Genomic DNA, 10447 nt, shown 5'->3' with positions numbered 1-10447 from the left:
TGAAGTCACTTTTTCTGTCATTTTTTACAATATTTTTTGTTTATTTGTTCCATATCGCTTCTGATTTTGGTGATGAATTAATTACTATATTGCTTTGATTAATTTTTTGTTCTGATTATTCAAAAGTTACATTCTTTAGAAGTGGACATGACTACAATCATAACGCAAAATTTTTGAGACAATCCAACAAACGGTGACTTCCCCCTTCCCCCTTACTTCAATATTGAATGAGAGCCAGATGACCATCATGTTTTTTCCTTGCTGCCTCACACTCATCTCAACATTGACATGGGGGAAGGAGGGGAGGCATTTGCCAATACTTTGGAAGACAAGTATTTTGTTCTAAAACAATGGACAAATATGATGTCATCTTAACAATACTGTAGGCTTGTCACCCCCAATATCTGGCTAAGTGTGCGCAACTTTGGGGAGGTGATATCTGTTTGTCTCATAATATTGGTTCAAGATTGTAGAATTAGTGAGTTGTCCCCTTAAAAACAGGGACGTAGCTAGAGGGTCTTGGGGATGTGGCACCTTCATGAGTTTGTTGACTAATTTGTGCAAATATTTCTTGGTTTGTCAGTAAAATCGTCTATGGGTAGGTGAAATAGCACTCTAGTTTCTCTTTGTCAATTTTTTCGTGGGTAAATTTTACTACTCATGGCCCCCACCCGGTTCAATTCTGTCGGAAATATAAACAAACGCTAAATATATCTTTCGCGTTTTGACTCAAACATACTTTCTGGTGAGAATATTAAGAATTTTTCTGAAAATCTGCTGTTGCTCAACAATAAATTTGTTCTTTAAAGGAAAACTTTTCAATCGGCTCCTGTTTTGAAGGGATAATGGAATTATACACAGGCTTGCTCATGCAAGAAAGACAAAATAAAACGATCAATATTTTTCCTCAAAAGAAACAAAGAAATTGAAAAGATTCCTTGTCGAGTTTCTCAGTGTTTTGTTATTACCACTAAAACCACTGAAAACTTTTAAAAGTAAGGCAGAAGACAGTATTTGTTTCTTGAGCAGACAGCTTGACTCCTTTTTCTATAAAACAATGTTTATTCATTTCTAAGTAGAGATTGAAAATATGAATAACAGCATATGCGCGGACTATTCATCTACTTTTCTAATAGTTACCTATAATCTGTTGGAACCACATTAGCAGATATGTCTTAGTTCATCATGATGGACTTAATGCCTGAAAATTTGTTCCTAGATCTTCTTGACGATTCCAGAGGCTGTTGTATCTTTTCATCGCTTTGCCGATTTTGCAAGAATTCAAAAGCAAAATGCTACGTGCAAGAGAGACTTTTTGTTGGCTGGTGTAATTTCTACCTGCGTCTCGCCAACTGCGAAATAAAATCCTTGATTGAATTGTGGGACTGGACTTGTTTTTTGGCCTTGCTTGATGGGCTGAGTCGTGAAAGACGGTTGTTACGATACTGCTCAGATGAGAATTATAATGAGAAGGTAACTCATGAAAACTGGGATATTGTACAAGAGTATTTGATCAAGGAGAACGTCGTCAAATCTGTTCTCGCAGGAGGTAAGTACCGCTGTTTTGTTTATTTTGAACCTTTATATATTTTTATTTTGGGGTAAAAAGTAATACTTGAATTGAAGCAAAAGATTTATGACTCAATTGGGTTTCGTTTAACGAGTTGATTTTACATCTTCATGATCTCGTTGACGTAGTTGCGTTCCATAGAAGTCATATGGCTTGGTGACTTGCGCAAGCTAACGACTAACGGTTCAAATTGCAACGCAACAAAATTCGTGTCTCTATGCACGCAAGTTTGCGTGATTACCCGTGCATACATTGATTAATTGTTCGTGTTTTATTTGATTTTCTGTGATAAGGCTCTCCGGAAATTTCAGGATATTTTAAGAAAATATTCTTGGAATGTTTGGCTTTGTATACGTCATAGCAACAAACACGAGGTCAAAAGGGCTAGTGTACTTAGCCTCTGGCGATAACTCGGTAAAAACAAAATGTTTACCAAACTTTGATCTATATGCAAAAGCTTTTTGGAGTTACGATTCCTGCATCTTCAAGAGCTATGATTTATTAGCACCAGCCAAACTGCAATAGGGAAAGAGTCGTCGTTTACTCTGAGCTTATCAACGCTTTACATATTTGTTTTAACAGATAGAGGTGAGTAAACTCTCATGCAGGTTCAGGGATCTTATCTTTTATCGTTTGATCTGTGTTTACTTTTTTATCAAACAAATAATCAATGCTCGATATGAGTGAAATTGAGCCACATTTGCCATGCCACGCAAATCATGAAGAAATGAAATTGAAATTTAAGCAAGTCATCCAGCATGATGGACTAGTAGTTTGTTACCTCATTGCACCACGTATGTCTAGAATTCAGCAGAGAATTCCAGGCTTCTCTGTTGGACATCATCATTTGAATATGGTCAGTTCTGTGCTATGGTCAGGATTGAAGATAAAACAAGGGCGAGTAAATATGAACACAAAACACGTGACCCAAATCGTATATATAATCTTCTTAATTGGATTAAAGGTATTTTGCTCTAGGTAATGCGTTCTCAAAAGCTATGTTGTCATACCAAATGAGCTGCATTTTATCGGAATTTGATGCTGATTCTTGACACTTTCAAATCCGTTGTGCTATTTCAATAAGGGCTCGTTTTGAATAATTGGGAGTTGGGACCCCCTTGCGTTTTTATCCAAAACTGTGTAAACACAAAGCACGGTATCTTTCTCCTGACTTTTTTATTCACTTTCGTGCAATCAAATACATTCTGAAGGTTGCATGAAAAAAATTATAATCCAAAATGCATCAAGCCAAGGTAAAAATATGTAGAACATAGTGTATAAATGCTGCCCTGTGTCGCAAGAAATGCATCGTCTTTGCTTTTTTATGTTACTGCGACTGTAACCAGGATGTCGTGAAACTTCACTTGTCTTCTTGTAACTTAAATAGCAAAAAATGTACTTCAAGGATATTCACTACTACATTGACATTCACTTCTACATCCGAAGTAAATGGTAATTGATTTTGCAGAAGAAATATTTTCATTTTTCCACCATTACAAAATCTCTTATCAATCAGCTTAAAAATCTAAAAAAGTTGTTCTGGTGCTATGGTTTGTTCTGTGCGTTTCAGTAACTACATTTTTGAATTGTAACTTGTCTTAACAACAGTAGCCTAAGCCTTCCTTAAATCGTAGTAGTTTTCGATCAGTTTCAGATATTTGGCATTTCGAAACAAGACCCATGTAGGGGAAGAAGGGTTGTCGTTGTAGGAAGAGCAGTGCTCCTGCCCATCATTTAGTTATCAAGGAAATAGACTTTAGTTTGGCGATTATCAGAGGAAGCATGGGTGCAACAACATTAGAAGGGATAGGCTTATAGTAATCTTTACAACAAATCAACCGATTCACCCATCAGTCTTTCTAGACTGCCATTCGGTAAATAACTCATCAATGATCAGCCATTTTGAAATTAATTTTGTTTTCTTCATGATATTATTGGTGTAGAATGCTGGATTCCCGTCACGGCTGAAGTAGTAATCTATTATAAGCTATCAGTACTAGTTTTAGTATACTGGTGTTAGTATTAGTTTCAGTATAAGGATAAGTATTTGAAAAATATTAGCATTTGATTAGTAATGGTATTAGTATTATGATATAAGCTAGCAGTATTAGTATCAAGCACGTGATTTATAATTATATCTATCTCTTAGATATGTTCAAAATAAGGAATAATCTTACCGTTTCTAACAAATGGTTTGTCTTACTGCCATAGTATACAAAACTGTTTTTAACATTTTCCAACGATATTTTATACCCTCTTGCTGCTTACATTCTAGCTACGTCTGGACTGCAACCTAATACAAATAGCCATGAGTTTTCCCATACTCCAAACTTAAATTTTGATTTTTCCCAAAGTTCCGCTTCTAGTTTTTTCCATTTTTCCAAGAAAGGCTATAGCTTTCGCAAACAGTTGATAGAAGATTTTCCTTATTAACAAAACTTTGCAGCTTTTTTTATAAATGTTTGTTGTTCAAAATTTTTGACAAACTTTTTGCTGATGAGGTTTCTTGACCGACTTTCCATATTAAGACATTATCTTATGTACCATGGCTCTAAAAATGCAGTGTTTTGTATCAATTTTGTTTAGGTGAATGGTTTCTAAATGAAAAATGTGAGCATTTTAGGAAGAACTGTTGAGTTTAACCAATCGCATCACCATTGCTAGAATGGTTAAATATAATGAAACATAAAAAACTGTAATCTGGATAATTTTCTTAGTGGGAAAACTTTGGGGGGCATGCCCTCAAAACGCTCTTTTGGCTAAGTGGAGCTCTCCAAACATAAAACTGGAGAATATTTTTTGGAAGCATACTAGTGAAACAGCTATCAAAGTCCAAATATTGGACCTTTTGAAACGTGGGAATGCTAAAATTCATTATTGTAAGAGGGTTGCTTGGTTAGGCCCGTTTCACTAACTAGATGTTCCTATGATCAATAATCGATAATTTATCAGAAGTTTAGATGTCAAACCAGTAATTATTACAATGGAATGCTTTAAAGAAGAGAAGGACGTGTTCACGGCTCTTTGATATTATTTGAAAATACCAGTCCCTGACTCCATGGCACCCCCTAAACACCTCCAGTTGCATCCCGCTCCCGAACACCCCTCAAGCTATCTGTTTCAACGTCGTTTGTCAGGAGCCAGTATTATTTCCTGGCAACCTTGCACAACATTGTTGGTTTTTCGGTGATTAAGTTGAAGAATTTTTGTGGCCTCTTAACATTCTTATTAAAGATTTAAGTCTGGTCTTCAACTATTTGGTGTCCATTTAGTCTTAAACTGTCCTGGTGATAAAATGACTTGCGTGGAGATGTGGCTATAGCAACAGGACACCACATTGACGACCGCAAATCAACGTCACCTGCAGCCCTTTTGCATAGTAAATAAAGGATCTAATCTCAAAAAGAGATAAATCGCTGTAGAGACTTACAGTCATTGGAAATTCAAAATATGCTGCCCTGACGATTACGGCCTAATCTTGCGAGTTTCTGTCAACCACTCGTTGATTTTGTGAGTAACTGTTCTTGGTTTGCGTTCTGGTTCATCTTACACAGCAATAAGCCATTGATGTAGTTTATATATTATACCGACTCTTGATATAATGTGCATAAGGTTTTAAATCGTAAGTTTTTCTTGAAGAAGTTACTTGCAACATGATTGAGATGTTTTTACTGTTTGCTGTTTTCGAATGACTTGTATTATGTTCAACAGATTTTAGCCTATGAACCTGCGCTCAAATTCTGAAACTGCAAAAGGTTATGTGACTATTCTCACCTTTAAGCAAGCAACGAAGCGAGGGAAGTTGTCTGTCAATTTCATACTGCAGTAGGAGCTTTGAGCATGTGCAGCCCGTTAATGCACATGCAAGGAATGCACCTGAAGCAGCTTTGTAAAGTTCATGACAATGACTTTAATGTTGTATGCCAACCAGCCAAATATATAGCTGAATATAACTTCTGGTTTGTTCTAGAAAGCCTGATTAATTAAATTTAGTACCACTGGGAATGAAACTTGGCAAATGCGACCTTCGCGAAAATCTTGTGATTTGATTACAAAGCTCGTTTTTATCGTCAATCCAGACCTGTTCTTCTTGAGGATGACATCTAATTTTCAGCGTCTGTCGTACAATATTGCTGTAAACTATCTTTTATGCAGAGTAACCAGCAAACAAAATGATGAGAGTTGCCTTCTCGGCAATATCTACTTGTTATGTATATAATTAAGACTGTGCTTATATAAGTTGAAAATTTAATTGCTGAAAGACCAAGTATTTATGTTTGTTATTAGGTTTAGAATAGCCTTTTAAGTCAGTAAATTAATGGGAATTTCGTTCAATTTTATGACGGACAAATGTCTATGAGCATTATTTTCAAAAAAATTGAAAAGAAGTGAAAAACTACTTAGTATTTCTAGAATGATGATTTCTGTATGAGAAGAATGATGAAAGATATAGAATTATGAGATTTTTTGCTTTTTCTAGGCTTTGCTGTAGTTTGTTTAAAGTTATCAACTGCAATGAAATAAAGGTTGGGCAACTCAAAAAGAGTTATTTTGGAGCAAAACCAATCAAGGTCTTTATGCTGCCAATTAGAAATGATATAGCCATGGCAAATGACGAGCTGGAAGGTGTATTGTGGGTTAATCTCAATTTCATAGGGAGATTTTGATAATGTTTATAGCAAACGAAGCACTGTTTTTCTGTGGCTTTTTCAATTTGATTCCTCTCCTCTTTCTAACACCACTTCCTTGTGTCACTCAATCTTGTACTTTAACTCTCCCTTACGCTTGAGACTGCCATGTTTGTTCCAACCATGGTTCCCCTTGTTACCCTTATCAAAGATCCCTGAGAAATCTAAGAACTGGATTTCAACTTATAGAGTCATAATCTGTTTTTATTCTTATCCTTAGTAAACTTATAATTAGGATTCAGGTTTGCCCATTCAATCGACGAAGTTTTCACCTTAAAATGTAGACAAAATTTGGTTGAACATCTAGTTAAATATTATGAAATAGACGTTTGCTAAAGCAGTCTTAAAAGCCAACTATAAATCCAAACTCTGTTATTAGATATGCTTTGAATAAACAGCCAAAGTCATGTCTTGTTAAGCCGTTTAGGCCAAGATCGCTTTCGTCATTAGATGGCTGCTAGGAGGCAAATGGGAAGCCCTAAACGTAAACCAAGCTGATTAGAAGCCGCTTTGTCACGCATATTAACCTTAGATTGGAGCCTCGAAGCACTATTCCAAGACATGACAAATTTCGAATTAAGGGAAACTGTGATACACAAATTGGAAAAGAATAAGTTGTTTATTTTTCAGAGCCCTTTTTAATATAACCGTTTTTGCTTCGTAGGTAAGCCTCTCATTGTTCGAAAGAAATTCATATACTGGTTAACTGAAATCCTATGGAGCCTGATATTTCGCCATTACTTTGACTACAGCACAGTGAAAATGAGTCGAAGGTCAGCCATTGATTATCACAAGGCAACTCTTAGCTTGCTCAAATGGATCAAAGTGAAGTTACCGCACTGCAGGCTGAACAATCTTACCACTGACTTGAAGAATGGTGTTATTCTTTGTCATTTGATCAACTCAATAGAGCCTAACTGTATCGATCCCTCAGTATTTACAGAGATTTTGTACCCTGAGGATGTTGTAACCTTCGCCATAGAAGCTGCAAAAGAGGTCCTCGGCATTCCCGCGTTAATAAGCGCGAGTGATATTTATGACTGTAAAGCAGACGAGAAAAGTTTGATTACCTACTTGGCTTTGTTTCGCAGTGCTGACCGAATGCTTATGAAGGGAATCAGACCGATATCGGCAAGACCTCGTGGTAGATATGCGTTCCACAAGGACGGAGCCAAAGTCAAGCAGCAAAATTCAAGGGTTGATGATAGCATCGCTTACGGCTTCGGTATTCGGCATGGAGAAGTGGGAAAACCGACAGAGTTTGTTGTTCATTTGAGTGAAAGACAAACTTCAGACTTACATATTTCAATTAAATGCACGCCGGATGATGATGAGGATGCCAGGGTTAACGCAGAGCCTAACTTGAAACTAATTGGAGACAGTTGTTATATAATTTCATACACACCAGTTATGTCTGGCCACTATGAAATTTCAATTCTTTGTGGTAATAAACACATTAAAAATAGTCCGTTCAAAATAAAAGTTGCCCAACCTTCCATCGAGTTTAAGTGCTACACAGACCCTGATCATAAATTGTCAATTGAACCAGCCAAGCCAACCATGGATAGCGATTATCTTATTTTCTGCGACGATTTATCTCATAACTTCAGCAATACTGATAATGAGAGCGTCATTGATAAGAATGTATACAGGCCAGAGAGTCTAAGTACGGTTGATAGTGGAATAGACAACGCGTTATTTAGCGACGGTTTACAGAGCGAGTTCCAATCAGGAGCTGAGAATTCAGAGAGAGGTTCGTCGATTTCCACCCAGGCCACATCGCCATCCATTGTCTCCAAAGGAGGCTCTCAGTGCTCGATCGTTTCGGAGTTTGATTTCTTTGAAGCGTTTGGCTCTGGCCTCGAGTCAGGGGAAGTAGGTGTTTTAAGCCATTTTGAAGTTAGGACCCCAAATGGAAGTAATGGGCCATTGAGTGTTCTAATCACGTGTCCTGCTGTTTCCATACCAACGCCGTACGTCAACACAAGGGCCGATGGGGACCAACTTATCCATGACGTGATGTTTCTCCCAACAGAACCCGGTATATACGAAATAGAATTGAAATGGGGCAAGAAAATAATTGTGTGCTCTCCCTACAGTGTTGTCGTTAACGAAGCAGGTAATACCCCATCAAAGCAGGCTACCGTGAATCTTGAGGATTTTTTTAATGATGGGATAAGACTTGAAAAAAAGGCCGTTTTGTACTACAGTTCAACGAGCACAGACAAGCGACACGCGCGAAGGAGGCATTTCCTCGAATCGATTTTGCAAAGAGAAATTCCCAATCTACATCTGGATAGCATTGCGATAGACGTTGAGATGCCACCAAAGGAAAGGAGAAAAATCCTCTCGCAGATTCATACTGACACCAGAAAAGGAAATTTACCTTTTGTTTTTGTAGATAAAAAGTTCCTTGGAGATTTTGAAACACTTGTTGGGAAGCATAGAAATGGCGAATTGAAACAATATCTTAAGGAAAAATTTGAGTATTACAGCATGGATGAAAGCAATCTACTTGTCGATTTAAAAACTCTTGGGCAAATCAAAGCAACTCTTGAGGAAATAAAATCATCCAGATTCACTTAGCAATTGATTTATAGGGTTTTTTAAATTTCAAAATCTGCAAATGCATCCACTACTCTCTTAAAATAGGTAGCAGCAAATTCTTTGAAACTGAGATGGACGTATTTTCAAACATCAAGTTACCGAAGTATCAATATTGTTGTGACTAAAACCATCATATGTTAGAAAGATGTGCTTTTGCTTATGAAATGATTATACTGATTGCGAATGCTTTCAGGTTTATTGGCCCGCAATGTCGATAATCTAATTTGCAAAGATCGGGATGCAGTTAAATTTATGGGTTAATGCAAGTTATAAATTTTGTATACAATATAGCTTTGCTTGATATGCTCTACCTCAATCTGCAAAAGAGTAGATGATAATTTTACTGCGTGGATTGTTTTTCACGGACACAGCAAGTGGCTAATTCTACCAGGGGGAGGGGGGGGGGAAGAAGTAGAGTTCATTGGTTTTTCCTGATTCCGATTAAATACAGGGAGACGGTAACAAGCTGCTGGAGATATTGAGGATGATGTGTCCTGAGATTTGACAGTTAAGAAAATCAGGCTTGATTGAGCCTAGTTTTATGTGGGAAACCAACCTTCTTCCTCCCCAAATAGGCGATCAATGTCAATGTATGTGAAACCATCTTAGAACATCTTTATTAGAATTTGCAAATAGCTTGGAAAGGCACTAGAAATGCTGTGTTTTAAGTGCATTATATCTTATTTATTATGAATGTCAGTATTCTTTTTTCAATCAAGCATGAACCAAATGTGTTCTTTTTGTACTTGTTAGACGCATTTAGAATTATTTCACCATGATATTTCTACCTATTTGGTCAAAATTCAGAATTTTCAGAAATTCAAACTTTTGCTTTATCATTTTGCCATGTTATTAAAATAAAACGTTGCTTGCAAGCAAGTTTCTTATTCAAGAATAAGGATTTTTTAGCATCGAGCTTTACCTTTAATATACTAAAAATAAGATATTGATATTGCTTGTTCCTTTTGCTCACTGCAGCTCTCCATTTAAGCTTCTCCAGTTCCGCGAAGGCATTTTTTAAGGAGATGCGTGGCCCACTTTCCAGAGAAGGCCTGTTTCATGTATATTGCTTTTTCATGCCACGTATAAACGTTGCGTTATCAGGATGAAATAGTAACAAAAGTTTAACTATATTCGTGCATGTTTGTTTCTTTTCAACAAGGAATAGGTTTGTAAAATGATGTCTGGGCATTGATATTTGGTGAGTGGCTTGATTGCAACCAATGTTTTTAAACTGAGAAATATTTCGGGATTATTGGTTTTGCCTGGCTTACTTTTTCTAGCTAGAACATTCACAACAGTAAAGAAAGTTTGTTTTATTGCCTAGTCTTTCAGTCAATCTTTAACTTTCATTCTTTTCCAAGCATTGAGTTGCATAGTAACAGCTCTCTTGACCTGTGGTAGGTAAATCCAGTGTCGTGTATGTGGAGTTGTTTTACATTGCTCTTCGAATGGCTACATTTGTAGGATATTACAAACTGCAATGCAATTTTATAGAAAAATCTCTCTGAGATCGTTAAGGTAACAGGCAGATTTGTCTTTAGTAAATGCTAATCAATGGACACATCCTAATGAAATTATC

The 10447-nt window shown here is 36.7% G+C and overlaps 1 protein-coding gene across 1 annotated transcript; it reads left to right on the top strand.

Moving 5' to 3' along the window:
* Positions 1–1048: 1048 nt before the first annotated feature.
* Positions 1049–9559, top strand: LOC135681282 (filamin-C). Its single transcript, XM_065195662.2, has 2 exons — positions 1049–1549; positions 6923–9559. The coding sequence occupies exons 1-2, from the start codon at positions 1186–1188 to the stop codon at positions 8842–8844; spliced, it is 2286 nt and encodes a 761-aa protein (XP_065051734.2). The 5' UTR covers positions 1049–1185; the 3' UTR covers positions 8845–9559.
* Positions 9560–10447: the final 888 nt, after the last annotated feature.

The sequence above is a fragment of the Rhopilema esculentum genome, chromosome 12 (genome assembly GCF_057945365.1).
Source record: "Rhopilema esculentum isolate cy_ngs chromosome 12, ASM5794536v1, whole genome shotgun sequence".
Taxonomy (NCBI): domain Eukaryota; kingdom Metazoa; phylum Cnidaria; class Scyphozoa; order Rhizostomeae; family Rhizostomatidae; genus Rhopilema; species Rhopilema esculentum.
This window is presented reverse-complemented; position numbering and strand designations above follow the sequence as displayed.

What these genes read in the sequence shown, in the direction of transcription:
- LOC135681282 (XM_065195662.2), top strand. Translation starts at nt 1,186, where the DNA reads ATGATGGACTTAATGCCTGAAAATTTGTTCCTAGATCTTCTTGACGAT. An exon ending in CAAATCTGTTCTCGCAGGAG is followed by an intron (nt 1,550 to 6,922) that starts GTAAGTACCGCT and finishes TTTGCTTCGTAG; the next exon opens with GTAAGCCTCTCATTGTTCGA.